General features: G+C 43.4%; 1 protein-coding gene across 5 annotated transcripts in view; it reads left to right on the forward strand.

Annotated features, from left to right (window-relative positions):
• Positions 1-25,294, forward strand: part of HEXD (hexosaminidase D) — a 389,672-nt gene that overhangs the window by 147,135 nt on the left and 217,243 nt on the right. For all 5 annotated transcript variants that reach the window (XM_078654647.1, XM_078654646.1, XM_078654648.1 and 2 more), the window contains exon 5: positions 13,013-13,177. In XM_078654647.1, the coding sequence (XP_078510773.1) occupies positions 13,013-13,177 (165 nt within the window). The remainder of the gene's footprint in view (positions 1-13,012; positions 13,178-25,294) is intronic.

Consider the following 25,294-nt stretch of genomic DNA (forward strand, 5'->3'; position numbering starts at 1 on the left):
ACTGCAGCAGAGCGCTTGATACCACTCTCGGTGATAAGCAGCGCTATATAAGTTTGGTTGGTTGATTGGCCAATACAGGAGTCCCATCACAAATCATGGCATCGTATGAGAAAAATGCCCTCTATATAAAATGATTCTTAATTCTTGGCCCTTCCGAGCTGGGATGGAAACTAAAAATGTGAGACAATGTTGTAAATGTTGGAAACTACGTCTCTGTTGCAAATCATTTTATTAGGTCTGTTCATGTTCTTTCCTAGGCACAGAAAATAGGGGTGCGTGTGGTGCTAAATGACCCTCTAGAATAACCATGTTGGAGTTAGTTCAGAAGGTGTATGAGCAATAAAGATACTTTTACATTTCGTGTTGATTTTATCACATTTGGTGTGCTTCAAAGACAGGTAAATATATGGCTATGGCTTCTGACAAATTGCTGCTTATTCTTTTAACATGAAGATTCCTGTTTGCTTTTCTTTCTCTGACTGCAAAGTGAGAGTCTTGTTTTTAAGTGATCTATGTGACCGTGTTCCTTGAGAACAGGGAGTGTGAAATGAAAGGCTGTGGGATGTCATTTTTTTCTAGCACACAACAAAACATAGATACCTGTAAATGAACTGTACGAATATTACAGAATATATCAGCAGTTAGGAAAGCACAAGTGAAGCTCATTTTTTGAAAATCTGAAGTGTGATGAAAACAAAGATTTTATTAGGATCCAGACAAATCAAGACACTTTACATAGTGATGTGCACATGACAAATATTTGCTAAAACCTGTTTCCACACAAAATCATTTGTGCTCCGTGTATAGTTTTATCTGTAAAACCTTTCCTGTGCCCATTTAATTGGAAAGTTAGCTCTCTGTAAATGTCAGCGGGCTACCACATGATGTTTTAGTTATATATTTACAACAGTGCGCTCCAAAATTCGCCACCAGCTGCATACTATACAGTTCCCATTCTTTTGCTGTATACATTTACTACACTTAGGTTTTTCCTATGACTTCAGTGATTTAACATTAATGGAATCACCCCTCCTCCTCCCCTGCAATGTATTGCAGCACACCTGGGTTATTCAACACCATCACAATATAAGGATAGATTATGAAGCTGTGGCAGAAGTGCCTTGCCTACTCGTGGATATCAAGAAAAATTGGGTCAATTTCTGTGCAAAACTTGCTGCGTCCATCAGGGATCACCCCTCTCCTCTACCCTCTTTACCAGCTGCTGGCCCCTCTTGCATTTCTATTTGAACTCGCAACGTTGAGCATGCTTTATACTAAAATGATGCACAGCTCCACCTACATCTCAGAGGACTCAGAAGACAGACATCAAGTGACATTTGTCTGTGGCACACCCAAGACTGTCTATATTAGAACTATCCCCTGCTAGTACATCCCCACTACAGCAAATTCACTTACATATGTATAGACTTTATCCAAAAGCCTGTGCATACTACTGCAAATACCACAATATCCACTTTGATTAGGGGATTACGGTAATGCTCAGGGTAACAGGTGAGTAGAAGGGGCTGTGCAGGGGTAAGAGTTATGTTTAGCGTTAATGTTAGTTTAGGGCAGTAGTTCCCAAACTTTTTAGACCAGCGGCTCCCTTGACTCATTGGTCGTTGGCCGTGGCTCCCCATTAGGCTACTTAGAGAACTGTGTGGGGAGTCCAGTAGCGATTACCCCACCAGCACCAGCGTTGTCCATGTGTTGGGTGAAGCGCGCAATGAGTGTCTGGGTAGATGTCTGAGCGCTGGGTGATGTATTGTAGCAAGTAGGAGTTGGAAGGTAAAAGGTGGCTGCACACATACCTTGACTCAGCGTGTGGCCCATCTGTAAGTGGTCTCGAATAAGTCCTCATTATGTTCTATTTGTAAGACCGGGAATGTGGTCTCCTCAGTTAAGGTACTGCGGTACCTCTATTGGTTATGAGGCATATTTGAATACTGGCTGCTCTGATTGGCTGGAGCTGTGCCATCACTACGTGCTGACGTAAGTTTAGTCAATGCATTACGTTTGAAGGAGGCACGGCAATATACCATTCCTTACCTGGCAAAACCACTTAATATCCCTGTGCCTATCAAAAAATGAATGTATCCTTGTTTAGCGTAACTGGTGCTCATGTAAAGCACTACAATACCTTAGGGTCGAGTTTGCGCTATATGAAATAAAAAATAAAACTGCAAATAAAAAGGTTTCTTGTACTTACTGTGTGACGGACAGGCTAGTAGCCTTTGAGTAAAATGTGGCCACTCTCTGCTTGGCCCCACTTCTTTTTTTTTTTTTTTTCCCGAAGTACTTTTTATTGAAATATTTACAAGGTGCAGTATACATGGGTACAGTACAATCTCGGAAAGGCATTTATACTCTGCCTTCCCCTGAACTCTACCACGTGTGCACACTTCAAAGAGCTCGCACATCCTTATTTCTATTATTGAAGCAAATCTTCAGTGTCCTATGCTGCCCTTTTATCTTACAAACATTTGTTACTGGGATTTAAATGACCTTGTTAGACGACTGACTTGTGTTTTTTGATGTAAAAATTACTTAATCAAGGCTTAAACTGAGAAGCTCTTCCCGCTAGTGGAGTCATAGAAGCAACTACTTTATATCTGTGGAGAATGCGACTATGTTCACAGGCTGATTTCGTTTCTTACTTACACTGATGCCTGAAAGACATGTGGCAAGGGTGAAGGTCTCCCTTTAAACTGGCGCACGATCAGGGAACGCCTGTGCTTTGCCACCACAGCTATGGTATCTGCTGCACTGCAGAATGTTTCCGCAAGTGTATGAGCAGTTTCTATGCAGGTGACCTCGTCGGATGAGCAGACGACTGAGCGATTTTCCTAGTCCAAGGAATTCAGATTATGTTTGGGCTCCAAGCACCCAGTCCTTTCCTGTGGTCATATTATGAGTTTTGAGTTGCTGCCATCTCAGAACTGTTGCTGCGCCATTTCATTTCAGTCATGCACTCGCACGCGCCTCAGTATCCCCTTCAAAGCACTGAATTCCCGATTGTGCTTGCGGCGCCCCAGGCTAGTTTTGATGGCGCACTGGGGTGCCATGGCCACAGTTTGGGAACCACTGGTTTAGGGTAATTATAAAGAACACATTAGTTAAGTCAATGTGTTCCTAAGAAAGGTTTTAGGGCTAGCTTGAGGTTTAGGGTTAGGCTAAGATAAGTGTTGGGTAAGGGGTATGTGTTTGGGCTAATGTACGATTTAGGAATAGTGATTCTTAACCTGTGGTCCGGGGACCCCTGGGTGTCCGCAACACCTACTCGGGTGACCCCCAAACTGCTTAGAAAATTAAATGAGATTAATAGAGTTTATATAAAGGAGCAACATTGAAAATTTTAAACATTCTCTAAATGGGAGGAAATTAAAATTAGAGACTAAAAATTAAGGTGGTATTCTCAGATTGATTTGTGGGAGCAGTGCAAGTCAATCAAATAGAATTCAGTAAGGACGACTGTTGGCCTCAACTGAATTTGGCAAAGCTCCAACCTTCCCTTTAAAATTCCAACTTTTATATCTTTTTTACATTTGTTTATGATTTAAATTAAATACTTAATCATATGTGTATTAGTTTGATGGGTGCCTTTTCTTTATGTTTATGCATTCTTTTGCAGGTCAGTTGATCAAAATTGCTTAGGCTAGGATTCCCGAATTCCATTAATGATCCAGTGGGGAGGGGTCCCTGTATTCCAGTAATGATTAAGTGGGGGTTCCCAGAAGTCAAAATGTTAAGAACCACTGGTCTAGATTAAGATTTGGGGACATGGTAGTGTGTCAGTGGTGGCACAGATTTAGGTTGTGGATGACTAGAACTGTTACAGTATATTAGGATTAGCATTGGGCCTAGGGGTAGAATCTGAGGTAGATAATAGCTAATGTTAGCATTTGTTTTAGGGTTATGGCCAATGTATTGCTGTGTGTTGGCTAATTGTATTATATACATATCTTGTTGATATGTTAGTTTGACGTACCTGGTTCTAAGTGGTAGATTGCTGTAGTGACTTCTATGTAGTGGCGCTCGATCTAAAAACTGATAAGCGCCAATACATTTTCAAATGAAGCAATATCAAGGGATACTGCTTCCAGGCAATCTCTCTTTAATGTCATAAGTAAACTGAACAAATATATATATATATATTCCAACATCTTCACCTGCTAGAAAGCGCTGTTCCACTCCTACACACAATTTAGAAAATTGATTTTGTGATTTCTTTGGAGATGTGCTGTCTGGACTTCTGTAATACTATCTATATGGATCTCCTCTCTACAATATTTTCCAAAGTTACATAGAGACCAAAAATCATTCATCCCCATTCATATCCCCCCATAATGGCCATTTCGAATCCTCAAAGAAGATTTTTTTAGTTGAGCCTTGTTCAAAAATCTAGACCTTTCTAGACCTTCTCCATAGTTCACAGGTAACCGCACAGCCTGGGATATTGTTTAAAAAAAACGAGCCATGTTAACCAGCCAGCTGCCTGTAGTCTGCCAGGCATACCCCACTCTCCATAGGTCCATCCAAATACAACAGGTTCAAAGGTATGTCACTCCTTTCACAACTTTGTACTCCTTGCTGTGAGTCCTGAGAATAAAAAAAAACGTACTGCCATTTTGATGATAGACTAAAGTTCTACACTTCTCCATTAGTGTCAACTTCTGAGTATTTTTCTGCACCATTAACTTGCCAACTAACTACCTTCAACAGCTCTTCCCACCAGCATCCAGCAAATCAAACACCAACGATTTTCCCCAGCTAATTGTATACAATTCTAACCAAGGGTGAGGAGGCTGTCTTTCTCCTTCTGTTAGTGGCTTTACCATCATTATCATAAAGATAACCCCAAGGCTTTAACCCCTTCGCTGCTAGGCCTTTTCCCCTCCTGTGCTAAGCCCTTTTTTGGTTATTTGGGGTAGTTTGCCCTTAGGCCCTGTAACTTTTTGACCACAAAAAGTTATCCACACCAAATGTGCGTCCTTTTCTTCCAACATCATGGGGATTCTAAAGGTACCCAGGGTTTGTGGATTCCCCAGGAGGGGACACAGAAATTATCCAAAATGCAGCTAAAATGTGGGCTTTTTTAAAAAAAAAAGAAAGTGCTGCAATTGAAAGTGTCTGGTTTTTTCCCCCCTCAAAGGGTATCAACAAAAAGTTTGTGGGGCTGAAATCACCATTTTCCTAACTTTTAGGGACTGACAGACTTTTGGTTTTGTCACAAAACCAACATTTTCTACACAGTTTTGGCATTTTACTGGGACATAGCCTATTTTTGCTATTTTTTGTGCTTTCAGCCTTCTTCCAGTTAATGGGAGAAATGGGTATGAAAGCACTAATGGATCCTGGAAAGTTATACATTTTAGAAAAGTAGACAACATTCTGAATTCAGCAAGGGGTAATTTGTGTGGTGGAAAGTTCTGGAATCTGTGTGGATCCCCCAATGTTTCCCTACCCAGAATCCCCTGCAAACCTCAAATTTAACTGAAAAAAAACACATTTTTCACATATTTTTGTGTGGAATCATCGTGCTGGCACAAATATCCTAACCCACAGCGTTCTCCCTTGTGTGGGTGTCCAATGCAGAATTGGCTAAAAACATATTTTTTTTTAAAAGTGAGCGCTTAGAATTCTCGGTGCTATACCCTTAATCCCTATGTTTTGGACTCTTCCCAGTCACAGGCCCTTGCCCCACCCACGCAAGTGAGGTATAATTTTACTCGAGAGACTGAGAGGAACGCTGTGGGGTAGGACATTTGTGCCGACATGGTGATTCCACCCAAAAATATATGGTAAATTTGGTTTTTAAGCTAAATTTGAGGTTTGCAGGGCATTCTGGGTAGGAAAACGTTGGGGGATCCACGCAAGCCATATCGTCTGGACTCCCCTGGGTCTCTAGTTTTCAGGAATGTGTGGATTTGGTAGGTTTCCCTAGATGGCTGCCAACCCCGGGACCAAAACGCAGATGTTCCCTATGTATCCTAAAATTACCTGGTTTTGCTGGGGGGGGGGGGCACATGAGTTTTTGGTCCCAGACTTGGTGGCCATGTAGGGAAACCTACCAAACCCACACATTTCTGAAAACTAGAGACCCCGGGGAGTCCAGGAATGTATGGCTTGCGTGGATCATTTCTCTATCCAGAATCCCGTCCAAACCTCAGATTTTGATGAAAAAAATCACTTGTTTCTCAAATTTCTGTGTGGGAATGTTGTAGGATCACAGGGCTGACACAAATTTCCTTCTCCCCAACGTTCCCCCAGGTCTCCCCATAAAAATGGTACCTCACTCATGTGGCTGCCCCAAGTTCCGTTGACAGGCAAGGGCCCAAAACTTACTGTGGAGACATCAAAATTACCTATCACAAAACAACCTGGTTTGGCATGGGGTGGTCACCTGGGTTTTTGGCCTCAGGCTCGGCGGCCATCAAGGGAAACCTACCAAACCCACACATTCCTGAAAACTAGAGACACAAGGGAGTCCAGGGAGGTAAAGCTTGCTTGCATCCTCCTACGTTTTCCTACCCAAAATTCCCTGCAAACCTAGGGACCCACTTGGGAGGAGTACCATTGGAAAGGGGAGATTCTCCCCTTTCCAACAATACTTCTCGTGACTTTCTATGGGCTTTGTCAGCCCCATGAGCACGTAGAAAGCAAAACTGAAATGACGTCAGCACGACGTGCGCGCTGATCGTCATTTCAGGGAAACCATGCAGGCGGCCTCGGGAACTGGGGAAGCTCTTTCCCAGCTCCCGAGGCAGTTGGGGGGGGGGGGGGGGGGTAAAGGGAATCCCTCCGGTGCCCACACCAGAGGGATTCCCTGTTCCATGTGCGAGGATGGCCGGGGCCGTCCTACGCACATGAGCACTGGTGCACCTTTTGAATGTATGGGAAAAGGTCTCATGAATGCCTACTGCTAAAGAGCTGCATTTCTATACCTTGAGGGTTAGTTCAGTTTGCTCAGAGTACTGATCCCGTTGCTGTCATCAATGAAGCTGATCTTGATAAGTGGATGCTACCTTGCTTCCAAATTACCCAAGTTAGGTGGGAGATTAGCAAAGGACAGGTTGTATTTATATTAGTTTACAAGTTTACATACCACAGCTTCTCCTTGTTCAGTAAGGTATCGAGTAAGCAGCTGTCCAGGTGGTCCAGATCTTCTTTGTATATGATGATGACACCCAGAGATCGTTGAGCCCTACCTTCCTCTGAACATGGCTGGGAAGGATCATTAACCAAGGCCATTGGATATGGTGTGTATGATTATATTAAGTCTTGGTTTACTGGGATGCTATACCGACTCTGCATAGTGATCCGCTGGCATTGGAGGACTGGAGAAGAGCACAGGAAGAGCTTATGGCTCCCTGATGCAGACGGGAAAAGCACACATATGTAGCATACCATCACCGTCACCATATGAACGTCAATAAATCGGGGGGCCCTGCTAGCGAAACTGATAAAATCTGAAGTCGTCCTGTCCCCCATCTTACAATTACCGGACAGAGCACCCAAAGGGCAATTGCAGATACTCTGGCACACCATCTTGCAGCTGCCTGCCAAACTAAGTCGGAGACCCCCCCCCCAGAGGTAATATGGGATTACCTTAACTATATGAGCTGCCCCAGGTGGACCCAGGGGAAGGGGAAGCCCTCGCCGCCCCCATAACTAGGGAGGAATTGCTGTCCGCAATCAGACATCTTAAACTTGCCGAATGCCCAGGCTGCGATGGCTTCCCTGCTGAATTTTATCAGCCCTTTGCACCCCTCCTAGCTGATAGATTATTGGAGGTATACAATGATGCACTTGAGTGTCGAACAGTACCAGATTCTATGCAAGAGGCGCTGGTATCTATGATAATATAGACAGATAAGAATCCTTTATTGCGTGTCTCCTAGAGGCCGATCTCCCTCCTGAACCTAGATATCAAGATATTGAGCTGGATCCTCGCGTCCAGGTTGAATCCCTCATACTCCAGCTGGTGCATCCGGACCAAGCTGGATTTATACCCAGAACAAACACCACGCACAACTTGAGAAGACTTGCACATATAGCATGCTCGATAACTTTGAACGAGGACTGCGCCTTGGCTATGTTTGATATTGAGCAAGCTTTTGACTCGGTAGAGTGGACATATATTTTAATGGGTATTCCTTCAGAAGATGGTGATTAGTCCGGGGTTCATTCGATGGATCCAATTATTATACATGAACCCGACGGCCCAGGTGCAACTTGAAGGAGTGCTATCTGGAAAATTCAACTTATCCAGAGGAACAAGACAGGGGTGCTCCCTGTCGCCGCTTCTATTTGCGGTGGCGATAGAGCCCCTGGCGACAACATTCAGGAAAATTATGGAGATATATGGAATACCCTTGGGGGATACCATGCATGTCGTCTCCTTGTATGTGGACGACATGTCGATATACCTAAGATGCCCTCCCTGTGCAGTTCCAGACCTTTTAAGTGAGTTACAGAGATTTGGGAAGTTCTCCGGTCTCTGCATTAATCCCAGTAAATCAATACTGATTCCAATTAGGAAAATGGCTCAGGAAGTAATGGACTCATCCCTGAACTGGGCCTGCCATGGAAAATAGAGGGAATGAGGTACTTGGGTGTCCAATTATAGCACTCACTAACATTATTTTTAGAGCACAACATAGAGATCATATAGATGGGGTCTGCGCTGCAGTGGGATGCTGGAATTCCTTGCCTCTCTCCTTAATGGGAAAGGTGGCAGTCATAAAAATTCAAATACTTCCCTGTTACCTGTATACCCTGCAGCATTCCTTTTACGAGATCCCCAAGTCGTACGTCCTGTGGTTAAATAGTTTACTGATGAAATTGCTGTGGGGGAACAAGCGAAAACGTGTTAAATTGGACACCCTCCAAAGAAAGTGGTTGGAAGGTGGTGTTGATATCCCCGTATACATTTCTACTATATGGCAGCACAACTGCAGCACGCAGTTCACTGGATGGAGGAAGGTAGTAACTGGTAAAAAAGCTTACTGGCGGGCACATATGGCGACAGTACTTTATCCGAGTCTGGATGGGGGCATCATTCCAGAGGGATTACCCTACATGATTAGATAAGTGGTGAGAACATGGAAAGACGCAGTTAAGCAAGTAGGTGGGAGATTAGCAAAGGACAGGTTGTATTTATATTAGTTTACAAGTCTACATACCACCGCTTCTCCTTGTTCAGTAAGGTATCGAGTAAGCAGCTGTCCAGGTGGTCCGGATCTTCTTTGTATATGGTGATGACACCCAGAGATCGTTGAGCCCTACCTTCCTCAGAACATGGCTGGGAAGGATCATTAACCAAGGCCATTGGATATGGTGTGTATGATCATATTAAGTCTTGGTTTACGGGATGCTATACCGACTCTGCATAGTGATCCGCTGGCATTGGAGGACTGGAGAGGAGCACAGGAAGAACTTATGGCTCCCTGATGCAGACAGGAAAAGCACACATATGTAACATACCGTCACCGTCTCCATATGAACGGCAATAAATCGGGGGCCCTGCTAGCGAAACTGATAAAATCTGAAGTCGTCCTGGCCCCCATCTTACAATTACGGGACAGAGACGGGGAGTTAGTCTGCACCCAAAGGGCAATTGCAGATACTCTGGCACACCATCTTGCAGCTGCCTGCCAAACTAAGTCGGAGACCCCCCCAGAGGTAATATGGGATTACCTTAACTATATTGAGCTGCCCCAGGTGGACCCAGAGGAAGGGGAAGCCCTTGCCGCCCCCATAACTAGGGAGGAATTGCTGTCCGCAGACATCTTAAACCTGCCAAATGCCCAGGCTGCAATGGCTTCCCTGCTGAATTTTATCAGCCCTTTGCACCCCTCCTAGCTGATAGATTATTGGAGGTATACAATGAGGCACTTGACTGTCGAACAGTCCCAGATTCTATGCAAGAGGCGCTGGTATCTATGATATTATAGACAGATAAGAATCCTTTATTGCATGTCTCCTATAGGCCGATCTCCCTCCTGAACCTAGATATCAAGATAATGAGCTGGATCCTCGCGGCCAGGTTGAAGCCCCTCATACCCCAGCTGGTGCATCCGGACCAAGCTGGATTATACCCAGAACAAACACCACGCACAACTTGAGAAGACTTGCACAAATATAGCATGCTCGATAACTTTGAACGAGGACTGCGCCTTGGCTATGTTTGATATTGAGCAAGCTTTTGACTCGGTAGAGTGGACATATATTTTAATGGGCATTCCTTTAGAAGATGGAGATTAGTCCGGGGTTCATTCGATGGGCCCAATTATTATATATGAACCCGACGGCCCAGGTGCGACTTGAAGGAGTGGTATCTGGAAAATTCATCTTATCCAGAGGAACAAGACAGGGGTGCTCCCTGTCGCCGCTTCTATTTGCGGTGGCGATAGAGCCCCTGGCGACAACATTCAGGAAAAATATGGAGATATATGGAATACCCTTGGGGGATACCACGCATGTCGTCTCCTTGTATGTGGACGACATGTCGATATACCTAAGATGCCCTCCCTGTGTAGTTCCAGTCCTTTTAAGTGAGTTACATAGATTTGGGAAGTTCTCCGGTCTCTGCATTAATCCCAGTAAATCAATACTGATTCTAATTAGGAAAATGGCTCAGGAAGCAATGGACTCATCCCTGAACTGGGCCTGCCATGGAAAATAGAGGGAATGAGGTACTTGGGTGTCCAATTATAGCACTCACTAACATTATTTTTAGAGCACAACATAGAGATCATATAAATGGGGTCCGCACTGCAGTGGGATGCTGGAATTCCTTGCCTCTCTCCATAATGGGAAAGGTGGCAGTCAAAAAAATTCAAATACTTCCCTGCTACCTGTATACCCTGCAGCATTCCTTTTACGAGATCCCCAAGTCGTACGTCCTGAGGTTAAATAGTTTACTGATGGAATTGCTGTGGGGGAACAAGCGAAAACGTGTTATATTGGACACCCTCCAAAGAAAGTGGGTGGAAGGTGGTGTGGATGTCCCCGTATACATTTCTACTATATGGCAGCACAACTGCAGCACGCAGTTCACTGGATGGAGGAAGGTAGTAACTGGTAAAAATGCTTACTGGCGGGCACATATGGCGACAGTACTTTATCCGAGTCAGGATGGGGGCATCATTCCAGAGGGATTACCCTACATGATTAGATAAGTGGTGAGAACCTGGAAAGACGCAGTTAAGAAAGTAATACGGAGAGCACCCTATTCACCTGCAATGCCATTGTGGTTTGTAAGACTGTTCAAAAAAATTGCTGGCAGTGGAGAGATGGGGGATGGCTTACAATGGGGACCTTTATAATAGCTGTAAATTTCTAACCTGAGAGGAGGCTGTAAACACCTTTGAATTGGTATTGGGACAATTCCTACAGTATGGGAAGATAGCTGCGGTGACTAGGGAGATATGGGGTCCCTTCCCAGAGGAGCTCCCTTGCACAGCTGTTTTAACAACTTTACTGTCAATGGCGGGCAACGCCTGATCTCCCTTCGGGATGATAGCCCGGTCACTCTCCTCCCAGTGCTGACAAGGTGGGAGGAGGAATCGGAGAAACCCATCTCAGAGCAGGAGTGGGTGTGAGAGCACGGAGGAGTCCAGGAAGTGAGTTCCATTGCACGCTTTAAATTATTCCAATACAATATAGTGCACCAAGTATATGTAACACCACACAGGTTAAGTAAAATGTATCCATAGCGGTTAGATGCATGTTCTAGGTGCGGGAAGGCGGCAGCACGCTTCGTGCACATGAAATGGAGCTTGGGCCCCTTTTGGGAGGGAGTATTGGCGTTAATACATACGGCTACTGGATGGTCCGTTCCCAGGACTATACGTTCAGTCCTATTGAATATATGACCTACTCCGAAAAAAAGAAAAAGTTAAGCAGGAGGTTTGTGCTTCTGGGGTTGGGGCTTGGAAAGATAAGGATAGCAATCTCATGGCTTAGTCCGACCCCACCGACTATCATTGGTTGGGTGAGAGACATGAATGAGTGGGTGACAGCCGAATTGGTTCCGAAAAAGCTTATAAGGAAAGACGAAAAGCTTGAGGAGGAGGCGCGAGCATGGACCGCGATGCTGGCAGACCTAAGAGATCCTCAAGATGGGGAGGCAGTGGAGGGCAGTGATGCCCTATTAACAACGGAATAGGTAATAGGAGGAGTTATCAAACAATAGACACGTGGATCTGCACTTCAGTTGATGGCTATGAAACTCCGCGGGAGAACAAAGACAATACACATTAAGACACAAAAGGGTGGGTGGGAAGGGGGGAGTTAGGTTTTGAAGAAATAATGTTATAACTGTCATAGCAATGGTGTAAATCAAAAAATGTTGATCCTGTCCTAAAAAGAAGCGTTCTGAATGTAATATAACGTATGTGAAATATCATGGGAATATCATGTAAAATGTCAATAAAGAGTGTTTAAAAGAAATGTTATACTTTTGCATTGTTGCAAATCATTCCGGTCAGTTTCATTATTAGTAAATAAAAATATTTTAATGTTACGAGGATGCTATCTATCATACACATCACTCTTTAAGGCCCTTATGTTAAATTGTGTGTAGGAGTGGAACACCGCTTTCTAGGAGGTGAAAATGTTTAAAAATATTTTTGCTTTGTTTACTTGTGACAATAAAGTGAGGTTGCCCGCAAGCAGTACCCCTTGATATTGCTTCCTTTGAAAATGTATTGGCGCTTATCATTTTGTAGATCAAGCACCACTACATAGAAATTACTACTGCAAACTACCACATATAAACGGCTACATCAAACCAAGATTTCAACATGGTATGTATATAATGTAATTACCCACCACATGGGCAATACATTAGCCACAGTTGAGTGACTTAATTCCTTGCCATGCATTCAAGACATTATAGCATTTACTGTAGTGGTCTGTAGTTCTATTGTAGGTTTGGGACTTCTATCTCCTGCAACCCTGGATCTCATTGTGTCCCCCTACTTTGTTTTGCTCTCTGCCCCTACAGTTTGTCCTGAAGCATGAGCGGTTCTCCCACCTGCGGGAAGTTCGGAGGTTCCCCAATGCTCTCAACCCACATAAGGAAGAGTCTCTACAGCTAATCGGAGCCATGCTGCAGCAAGTCATGGATGTGCACAAAGGCGTGAAGTGGTTCCACATTGGAGCTGATGAGGTAAGGTGTTTCTCCATGGTATGCAGTGATCCTTGTTTAGCGTTTTTATCCAGTGGCTCCTTTCAGAACGCAATGCATGCACCCACAGACAAGAAATTTACTTTCAATACCTTTCAATTCTGGCAGAAGAACCAAAGCTCAAAATTCCTTATTAGTTGTCCAGTATGTTGAAATTATGCCGACCTAAAAATGGAAGTAAAATAGGATCCACAAAAATACATGGCTGTGTACATTTCTTCTTAGCTCCTCAAAGAACAAAACACTGTACTTCTAGGTTCCATCTCGTTAATCCCATACATAGGCCATCCATAACCATTGGACAGAGCCAGATCAGGTACAGATCTCTTTTGTTGCATTTAGTTATTTTCATATAAGATAAACACACAGTGAAATTAAAGTGAGAAGCATGTTTTACATCAAGTAGGATGTAAAATGAAACATAAAGTAATCAAGCGGATAGAGTAAAGAATGTTTTTGTACATATAAGACGGAACAGTCGAGAGATAATAAAAATGGGAGAGTAAGCAATATAAAGTCATAATAAGCAGCAACTTCAGGCGAAAAGAAGAACATTATAGTAGCTGAAAACAAAACACATATGATGAAGTCAGCCTTAGCCATCCAAATAATTGTCACAGTCTTTATGTAACTATGAGAGGTGCATAGCACTTTAAGGAAGACATGTGAGCATGTGGGGTCTTTGCCACCCATCTGAGCAACTCAGTCTCCCTCACTCCAGTCCCAATGAAGTTGACATGCACTGCTTACTCAGAGAGAGATTTTTTAGAACAGGTTGTTTGTTAAATATATCTTACCTAACTCCTTTTGAACTTCCCTGGTTTCCTCAGCAACCTTTATCACTACTTAAGCACAGCTCTCAGGCCGGCAAACTTTACAGTCGCACCTCACTCCTTACATCTTTCATGTCTAGAGATTCTTCATCTGATATAAGTGATATTTTAATGTTTTGCATTGGACTAGAAGGGTTTGCACCCATAGACACTGCTAGTCAGACATTTTCAGGGTAGGCATTTCAAAAGAATATCTACATTCTGCTATCTGGTCACAACATAAGTAGTGATCCACATCTTTCGCATGGCTTTTTTTCAGAGTCCTCATTGGGAAGTTACAGATTTGGGAAAAGGGAGCAAAAGCTGCTTTAAGGTTAAGCATGGGTTACCCAGTAAATCGAAAACAAAGGCCTAATTCGAAGGATTTTAGGTTATAATTACGGACATTTACCAGAAGTTACTCCGACATTAGGCAGGCCTCTTTCCTTCAAGCTGCTGCAGAGAATTCCTGCCAGGAAAATCTTGTAGGTGGCACATAAAAAGAGTACTACTGTCAGATGCAGGCTCTTCATCAGTATTGATGAGGGGTGTTAGCTGTGTTGGTGTTAATGACTGTGGTGCAATCATTAAAAGTCTATGTACACCAACACCACAAAGCAGAGTACACAAATGCAGTACTTATTTTATTTTATTGATTTATTTATGTTTATAGTTTTATAGAGCGCGAACCAGACCCAAGCTAGGGTATCGGAGCACTTTACATAAGGTGTAAGTTGAACACATTCAAAGGGGAACATTGCATACAAAGAAACATAGTCAGCAAGTAACATGGAGTAGCAGCATTGAGAAGACTTGTTCTGAGCAATAAAAGACCATTCAAGTTCGTGTGGGTCTTCATTTCTCATGGCAGCTTTAAGAAGAAATGTTCTGAGCAGTAAAATACAATTTAAGTTCATGTAGGTCTTAACTACGCGTAACCCGAGAGTAGAGGTCGTTTGGGTTCACCGATCTTGTGTCGTGGTTGTACTGATTTAAGGTAGGAATTTGCTCATCAGGAATAATTTTGCTTCCTTTTTGAAGAGAGGCTTAGAGGAGATTTTTCTGATGTGTGGTGGAAGGGAGTTCCAAATTCTTGGCGTTGCCCCAGAGAATGCACCGTAAGAGTTTATTCACAAAGCAATGTCCCTCCAACTCCTCTTCTTACTGTCGATGGAAACAAATCTTCATTCAACGGGTCCTAAACAAGTTTTCTTCAAATGTAAAACCAGGTTTCTTCCAAGCTTCATTAGGCAATGAAGGCACATTTTTAGTAGGCAGGTCCTTATAAGATAATGAACTGCTAGATTTGGTAGAAGGTAAGATCATTCCTAAGCTCCTGTCCAAAGGCCTTTAAATGCTAACCTTTCACCGATTGCAAGGCAGTGGAGTAATATTAAGGAACATGATATGCGTTTCACAGGCTTTTTTGTTTTGTCCTCTCTGTAGTTTGTAGTCCTGTGTTTTGAGTAGACTCAGCAACACCATGTGGAAGTAGTCTTGTAGTGTGTTTATATAGGGACCTGTATTGACGTCTTATGTCCATCCTTACGTCAAACCCGGCACCTTTCAGGTATAAATATACCGACGCTGCCCTAAGCAAGGACACGGTGGTGATGAGCTTGGAGCAGCGACTACTTGCCGGAGAGCCCAGCTGATGCGAGAAGCCCACGGACGCTGCCCCTCCCTCTTTGACGCGCTGAGGAAAGACGCTGTCTTTTCTCTTGCCGAGAAATCCAGCCTCCAGCGTTTCCAGCCCACCTTCGCGGGTGACTGGGATATCGAGTCCTGAGACAGAGATACCAGCCCTCCTGAACCTTCTAAATCCCAGATACTGAACTGACTAACCCCTTACAGAGAATGCTTGAGTCAGATTCTTGGCAAAACAAACTTAACTTAAACTGCTACTTACTCCCTCCCACGTATTAGGCTTAGGTCAGGTACACCGGGGTAGGCGTAGTTAGAAGCACCAGTTGAGTACGATTAGTCAATGTATATATGTATGTATATCTTTTATCCATTTTAAAGTATCATATGGCTAAGAAACCATATCAATGCTTTTACAGTATTATTTTATAATCCTGCTTTTACTGTATGCACTTTACTTAACCTTAAGTATTGCAACTGTAGCAATTCATTTCTCTTGTATGAGAAAAAGAGACTGATCAATAAATAACACCTTTTATTGAACACGCCCATCTCTTCTTTCTCTACAATCTGGTGAAACTAAGTATGCACGTACTGACTAAGTAAAATAGTTGTCTTTTGTTTTCACACGACTCTAGAGATATACTCTTGATTAGGGAGAGCAAAGTTGTCATGTTCTATGGTTGTCAGAAACTAAATCCCTTCTTGTCTATCCAGGGAGGTTAAACTCCTCGTCGCCTATTCGAGAAGGTTTCTAGTGAACTCTGAGCTAGCTAGCACACAAAACCTAAGTCTAATATCGACTGTAGAAGACCTAGTTAACCTCTGTCCTACGTCTATACTATTGAAGATATTATTCCAATGCGCAGAGCCTATTGGGATAATAGGAACTACACTACATGGCTCCCAACGGTTTGGTAAGGCGATAAATCTAACGCAAGACATTAGAGTAACTCAGTCGTGCTTTTCACACAGACCCTTTCTCCCATAAATACTCCAAAGACGTCTGGAGTGGGTCAAAGGTTAAAATCCGCCAAACTTAGTAGGAGGAGACTCCTATGTACGGTTTTTGGTTTATTCAACGTTGAAGGATACAGTGTTCCAAAAATATTGTGCACCTAATCTTTGTTTCCGTGGAAACCTGATCTGCAACAAAAAATCTTCTTGTCAGTAAAATGTCAGACAATGAAGAAGAAAGGGAGACAGCTAGAATAGCAGCTCAACTCCTAGCGGATGACACAAGTCTCCTACAGCAAGACCCGGATGCAATACTCATCCCGGTCAGCATAAGAAAAACTATAACTTTAAAACTTATAGAAAATGGACTGACATCGAGAGGTGGTACAGTCATATTTGTAATTGAGGCACACGAATATCGGCAGACAGAGGTATTCTATTCATGGATAAACTTTCCAGCAGCAAACGCTTTAACAAAGGAGTTCCACTATTACAAAATAGAGGAACCACCGGATGAGTACACTCCTTTAGAGGAGGTGGAAATCCCATTAAAATACCAAGAGCACCTGCTCTGGTTTAAAGGCGCCCTAAAACATAATGATCACATCACCAGGCTCGGTCCACTAGGTAGACCAGGAGCAACGTGGCCGGTTCTAGCCAGCTACACACCACATCCAAACATTGAAAAAATGTCAATACCAGAACTTTTAGTACAGCTAAAACAACTGATTAAAATACATAGACAATTAGTCCAATATGTAATGCGGACTTCAACAGTCCAACCAGCTATTAAAATTCCACAGCTGACCCCTCATCAGGGGAACACAAATAAAATAACACCACAGAACATACAGTCCTGTCTAGGCAAAGTACCCATTAAACGGGAACAAATTCCATTCTGGTTAGCACAGAAAATCACTCAAATAGAGGCAGTATTTCCGGATACTACCCCACTGAGAAACACAGAATTCTGACTATCTGTCTTCCAATGGGGATCGCACCACATGTGGAGGACTGTGACACTTGGGGTACAGTCTTTGCTTCCATTTACACAAAAACACATGGTGTTCCGTCCATGGCGGTAATACCAGAGGTGCTAAAACAGATTCAAAATGAATACGGTCCAGAACCTGCTTTAACTCTGGGTATGAAACTACTGAAAGACTTCAAGCAGGTCTCGGCAATATTACTAGCCAACATAAAGGGGGAAGCAGCAACTGTGGCGATCCGCCAAAGACTGAAAGAAACAGATATAGCAGAACAACCATTTGAACTTGCCAGAATCATAGAAAAATCCTATGAAGAACTAGGAAGAGATAGTTTGGGTGGAAAACGAGTGAAACCCCAACTAACTGAAAATCCTGAAAAGATATTTATTAAAAATAATCTAAACGCTCCAAAAAAGAGCTGGGATGGAAATAAACAATCCACTCCCAAAGAAAAAAGATTCCAGTCCAGAGGAAGGTCTCCTCGGCGGAGAGAAAGATCTCCGGACCAAGGACACAAGTCTCCCCAGAGGGAGCCCTCTGAGAAAAAATACAACCTTAGAAATAGAGATAATTTGAAGAAACCTGATAGATATCAAGATATTGATACACGTCCATCTCGATCTTTTCAGACTTCCTCGCAGAAATCGGAAAGAAGAGGACGGTCAGAACACAGGGAAGAGCACGTCAAGTCCAAAGACAAGGAAACTGCTCATCAAAATAAAAAGTTACAATTTCCAAAGAAGAAGGTAGCCAGTATTAAAGTAATCAAACATGCCGAGGATACTGAGGACACAGCTGAAAAACGGAGAGTGGGCTCAGACAATGCTAGACAGCGCAGCAGAAGTGAGCATAGCTCGCAAGATCCTGATGAATCATCTGGAGACAGTGGACACGAATGAATACATTCAGGTGGAAACTGCAGATACCAGAGTTAGCAAACCTCATAAAATATATGAAATAACATTACGTATAGAGGGAGATAAGACTAGGAAAATAAGGGGTCTATTTTGGGATAACCTCTCCAAAGGCTATGACATCCTTTTAGCTGAAAAAGACTGGCCACCAGAGTTTGTCAGGGAGTGCCCTCATGGCGAAGAAATGATTATGCCTGCCTTCTCAAATCACGTTCCAATACATAAAAAATATACACTTGCAAGAAAGTGGGCAATAACCCAAGCTCCAGCATTATATAAAAACCACGTAGGATGGGATGAGGACTCACCTCCTCACAAAATCCAGTTAAAATCTCAACCAACTGCACAAAGGCAGTACCCAATTAAGCAAGAAGCTAAAAAACAGGTCAGGGAGATCTTAGATCAACTTGAATACCAGGGGGTGATTGAAACTTGCACCTCACAAATGAACAATCCTTTGTTTCCTGTCTCCAAGCCAGACAATTCATATCGTCTAGTTTTGGACTACAGACACCTAAACTCATGTTGCAAAACTTTTGCAGTACAAAACTCACACAGTGCAGCACTAATGAATAGCACAATGCGCAAAAAATACAAAACAACATTAGACATCTCTAATGGATTCTTTTGTCAAAATATAGCACCAGAAAGCAGATATTTGACCGCTTTCTCAATAAATGGCTCACAGAAAATTTCTGTCGTTTGCCACAGGGGTTCAAGAACAGCCCAGGATTATTCTCAGCGAGAGTAACAGAGTTACTACAAATATATGATGATGAGGCATTATCTTATGTCGATGACATCTATCTAACAGATGATGACTTGGATACTCACTTGAAAAGAGTGAACACCATAATACTTGGGTTCGCAGCAGAGGGTTATAAATTCAACTTCCAAAAGTCAAGAATTGCCCATCTAACTGTCCTGTTTTTAGGATATGAATTATCAAGTGAAGGCAAAAGCCTGGCTGACAATTTCTTAGAGAAATGCGCTGTAATCCAAGCACCAAGAACGCTGAAAAACTTACAATCAATTCTAGGTTTCCTGAATTTCGGAAGAACTTACATTCTAAATTATGCAGAGAGAGTTAAACCTCTCTATGACCTAATAAGACCAGATTTTAAAATGATCAATTGGACTCAAAAACACACAGAAATTTTGAGATCTTTACTAACAGACATGTTAGTTAAAACAAAACTGCAAACACGCGATAACACACGCAACCTTGTGATTCGAGTCATCCCAGGAAGATGCGGATTCACATACCTAACCTCTAATGAGGGAGAAACAGTACCAATAGCATACAAATCACATCCGTACCCAAAAGCTGAAATGAAATTTAGCCAAACGGAAAAAATTCTAACCGCGGTACAGACTGCTGTAGCGAAAGAAAGAGCCCTAGCACAAGGTAAACGAATAATCATCATAACACCAATACCAGCCCTGGAGGCGGTAACAAAGGCAAGCATTCCGAATGCTAAAGCACTACATCCGATGGATTCAGTGGGCTAATTCTCTTGCAGCAACAGACGTGGTATACGAATTTGATCCTAATTTAAAAACACAAGAATTTCTCCAATATGAATTTGAATGTACTCTGCCGACCGAAATCCTGCCTCTAGAACATTACGGCTGTATAATATATACGGACGGATCAGCACAACCCGCAGTTGGGGGTAAACAAGCTTACAGTGCTGCGTGCGCGATTGTTAAAGGTCGCTGGCACGAAGGAAAATTTAAACCACTGGTCACTAAAACACAATCCCTAGGAGACTGTACAGCTCAGCGAGCTGAACTACTAGCATTTAAGATGGCGCTTGAAAATACGGATCGCGAATTCCCCACACTCATAGTGTGCGATTCATATTATTGCGTTCAGTCTTACAATGAATACTTGCAGATCTGGGTTCAGAACGGTTTTAAAGATGCAAAAGGTGGCACAATCAAGCATAAAACGCTTTGGGAACAAGTAGTTCTTTTACAAAAGGAACTACAAAAGACTCATGTGATACATACACTGAGTCATCAACGTGATGGCGTTCACGTTGCAGGGAATTTATTGGCTGATGAGGCAGCAAAGTCAGCTGTCCTAACGGCTTCCGTAGCTGCCATCACCCGGTCAAAAACAAAAATAGACAGCGAAATATTGCTGGCTGTCAGCGCTACAGAAAAAAATGCAATAAAAACACTCCCGAAAGGCTTTCCAGTAAAGTACTCGTACATAACTGATGCGAATAACGTTCCATTTGCTCGAATCCCTGGAGTGGGGGATAGGGCAATTCCAAACATGGAATATAGGTTAGGACTCATTATAGCGGCACACGAAGGGCTTGCTTCTGTACATGCTGGCATTTCAGCCACAGTATCGTTATTAAAACAGAGATACTGGTGGCCACAAATGAGAAGACAAACTAGGAACTATGTTCTAGAATGTGAAATATGTCAAAGAATGAAGGTATCAACAGTGAAACGACCAGCACAGACGCCCCTTCTAATCTCAGATAAACCATTAGCCTGTGTTTACCTGGACCACTGCGGTCCCTTACAAACTATAAATATATCATGGTCGCAGTGGATTCATGCACGAGATTCATTTGGATGTGGCCCCAGCGCTCGGCTGACGCCAGAACTGTTATAAAAGATTTGCGAGTCTTTATCGGCACATACGCAATTGGCATGCTACATTCTGACCAGGGTCCTGCGTTTAGCTCTCGAGCTTACAAAGAGGCCATGAACAGCATGGGCATTGCATTGCGGTACTCTTGTCCCTTTCATCCTGAGGGAAACGAAATTGTGGAAAGAAAAAACCGTGACATAAAGCAATCTATAACGGCAAAGGTATTAGGTTCGGGAGCTGGGTGGGTCAAACATTTAATAAGTGTCCAACGTAGTCTTAATAATCTGCCAAGAAATTCTCTAAGAGGTCTCAGTCCGTACGAACTATTGTTTGGGACTAGAATGTTAATCCAGGACCTCGATAGTCAAACTTCAGTGGTTAAAGAAAAATGCTTTGATATCAAAGATCGTTTGGCTATTTTACAGGACTTAAACGAAAAAAGAAAAGACCTGAGCAACATAAAGTTGAAGCAACAGCCAACAGCCACTGAAGAGAAACCACCTGTCCCAGCAAGACCTGTCTGGATTCCAAAAATCGGGGATCTGGTCAAAGAGAAGATCGCGGTAAAGAAGGAATTTGGGCCTTCTTACAGAAAAGCAGTACCTGTCTTGTCTGTCAACGGGACAAGATCAGTGGTATTACCGCCCCTTGCTGGTAAAAAGGAGAACCAAGTTGTATCCATCGACCTGGTTAAACCACAATCATGTGGCCGATAATAAGTAGTAGGCCAAGTGGACTCCCAAGAAGTAGTAGAACACCAAAGTTTGCTACAAATACAGAGGTTCAAACTGAGAGACTAATCACAATTGATAAACCTACAGTGAATCAACAAGGACTATGCAACAAAGCCATGGAACTTAAACCTCTTGAAACCCAAATCAAAATCTTACATCAAGAAACACCAGTCTACAATGAAGTAACAGTAGACTATGCTAATGAAACAAAGAAAATTCAAAAAGCAAAAAGGAATCCAGAAGCAATTGAAACAATTGACAGAACAGCATCAGGCTACTTCATCAACTTCGATGATTTCTCTGAGGATCCGAGTGAACCTGAGGAACAACCAACAACAAAAACTTTTAAAATCAAAACAAAGGAACTTGTTACCTGAGCCTAAGAGATGCCTTCTAAACGTATGGGAACCTACGGATATCTCTAGACATGAGCGAATCTGGGCTACAGTGGGGCTGATGGTAGCAAAACGTGATATCGCACAGAGGTGGGGAGCGGAGGAAGTACCAACGAAGTTACACTGGTGTCTAAATATGGATAAGGTAATGATAACGGAAAGAGCGGTGTATTCCAACCGTGCCTGTCCGGGGAAATGGAATAAAATATGGACCAAATGGAATGTATACAGGGGTGAGATTTGTGATCCCCTGCCGGAGGATGACCAGGATGACTCAGATGGGGAGGAGGAAGAGGGCTAGTAGTGTGGATGTGTTGTGAGGAAGGGGCGGACGGGACTGCGAGAGTGGCTTCGTGACTACATTAGCATGTAGGAATGACTGGGGAGGGGACACATAGCGAACCACTGAGAGGGTTACATACTAAGGTACACACATGGCCCTCCGGGGCAGTTGGTGGGAGTGGGTGGGGGACTGGAATGGGGCATTTTTGATGAAGTAAAAACGTGCGATCATTAAGAATCTAAGCACGACCACAATGTTATTCCTAACAGTTACTTTAGTTTGTTGTTGTTCATGTAAAAATGGAAAATCAGATTTCAGACTGCTGCATTGTGTCTAATAAACGGTTATAGCGGCCAGCCCGATGGGTTGTAGGCGTTCCGCTGTGTATTGAAATGGTGCAATAAAGGTTTTTGGAAAAAAAATACAAAAACAAAAAAACAAAGGAACTCTTTCATCAACTAAAAGAAACCTATCTGATTTCTACATGGATTGAACTTTGGGTGGCACTCGGTTTATTCATCCTCATACTTTGGCTCATCATGGTACTATGCTTGGGACATTTCATTGAGGGAAAATATGGTACAATGGACACAGCTAGTCAGAATATCAACTTGGTCCTGAAACCACACAAGTCTTCACACATCGAGAAAAGAGAACTTTCTTCAGTAAACTTCACAGCCAATCCTATACCCGGTGGGGTAGCATGGGACAAAACTGATTACGAAATCTATGGTCCGGTCGAGCTCCTGAAGTATCCTCATCAATTTAAGATTTCATTGAGTGACTTTGTAAAACCAAGCACATTTTCTGATGATTGGGACTTTGACAGTATTAATGATATGATGTCAGATCTAGTGATGTCAGCTAAATTTACAGGACATGATTATTTACAAGGTTCATCTAATTATGACCAGATGTATTGTTATAACCACTATGGTAACCATTATCTCCATAAATCAGCTCAACCTAGAAATGTTTTAAATTATAACCAATGGGAACATTGTGCAAACTCCACCAAAAGGAAGTTCAAAAACATTTTATGAAAAATTTTCATACTTCTCAGGGTTTAACACAAGTGATGCAGAAACTTTTTATTTTAAACTGTTAAATAAGACAGGAATGAAAAACATGCTTACAAACACAAAATTAATCTATTTAGTGAAATTTTTTGAAAAAATGAAAACATTTGGTTTTGATTTCTGGAACAATAATATTGAAACAAAAAAGAGGAGCTTGGCGGGCATCCGAGATGGCCGCTTGAGCACAGCGCTCTCCGGACCCTCGCCGCGCCCGGCATTTTATCCTGGCTGAATCCTGATTTCTTGCAAGAATTCGTGTTGGGGACGTTTGGCTGATTACCCTGGCACTTTTCAGAAATCGATTTGGATCTCGTATTCCTGAGATATGGTGCTCTGAACTTTTGGGCTCCGCCCTTGAGGTGCGCCCGGGACGGGGTGCGGTACTGTAGCCGTCCTGCAATTGAACAACAACGGCAGGAGATCTGGCCTTGTGGGTCCCCCCTTCCTAAGTTTCGGTTTCGATTCTGTTCCGACTTGGGCCACGGATGTGGATGTCGTGTTGCGACTGAGACTTGGAGGCAGATCGGCTGTTGGGCTTTCATGTGACCTATTTGCTGGCTTGGCGACCTCTACCCGAGTTGTGCCCCCTTTTTATGTACTTTTGATCCTGTACTTTGGGTGTCGGGCCCGTCGAACCTGGTGGCTTGTCCTGTGACGCATCTTCAAAATGGCGGGCAGAGGGGACAGAGAGACGCGCAAGACGAAAACACCTCTGCGCGGAGCTCCAGTTCAAACAAATGTTATGGACCGTTATACCCATTCTAAGGGGTCCCCCGGAGCTGCCCTGCCTGGTTCTAGTATAGCGTCCGAACGAATTTTGGAAGAGTCGGCGGAGCCCTCCCTACAGGATATCATGGGCGCCATCTCGGGTGTGAGGGAATCCATCGGCCTACAGTACGAGGCCTTGGCCCACAAACTTGACACCGTGGCTATTGAGGTGAATCTGATTCGTGCTGATCTCGGCAAGACGAATGAGAGGGTACAATCACTGGATATTAAATCCTCTAGCCTTACGAATGACGTCTCTGAGCTCCAAACAGAGATTGGAAATCTCCGTCGGGGGAACGACTTCATGACCCGTCGCCTGGAGGACTTTGAAAATAGGGCGCGTCGCTGCAATGTTCGCCTGGTTGGTGTACCGGAAAACCCTGAACCCCACTCGGTGGATCTCCTGGTTGAGGATCTGGTCTTGAACCATCTGGCCCCTTCTGGTCTCACAAAATTTTTCACGGTGGAACGCGCACATCGTGTTCCAGGGGGCAAAGTCAAGCCGGGAGCCCCGCCGAGACCCATTGTAGCAAAGCTTTTTCATTATAGAGACCGGGACGCTATCCTGCAGGCCTCGCGGGTGAAGGGCCCGGTGGCCTTTGAGAATGCTACGGTGAACTTTTACCCGGACTTTTCCCAACAGGTTCAGAGACAACGTATGGAGTTTCGTGGTGCCAAGAAACGTCTCCGGGATCGGGGCCTACGTTACGCCATGCTCTTTCCCACCAGACTCCGGGTCGAATACAATGAGCGTACCCTTTTCTTTGATCGGCCAGATGCTGTTAATGACTGGCTGGACTCATTGCCTGACCGTCCTCCTGAGACGGACTCCGCCGCTCACCCTGGTGGTGCCGAAGGTGGTGTGGAGATCTAACAGTTCGGCTCTTATGTCTTATTTTGAATACAT

This window comes from Lissotriton helveticus, chromosome 7 (genome assembly GCF_964261635.1).
Source record: "Lissotriton helveticus chromosome 7, aLisHel1.1, whole genome shotgun sequence".
In the NCBI taxonomy this organism is placed as follows: Eukaryota; Metazoa; Chordata; class Amphibia; order Caudata; family Salamandridae; genus Lissotriton; species Lissotriton helveticus.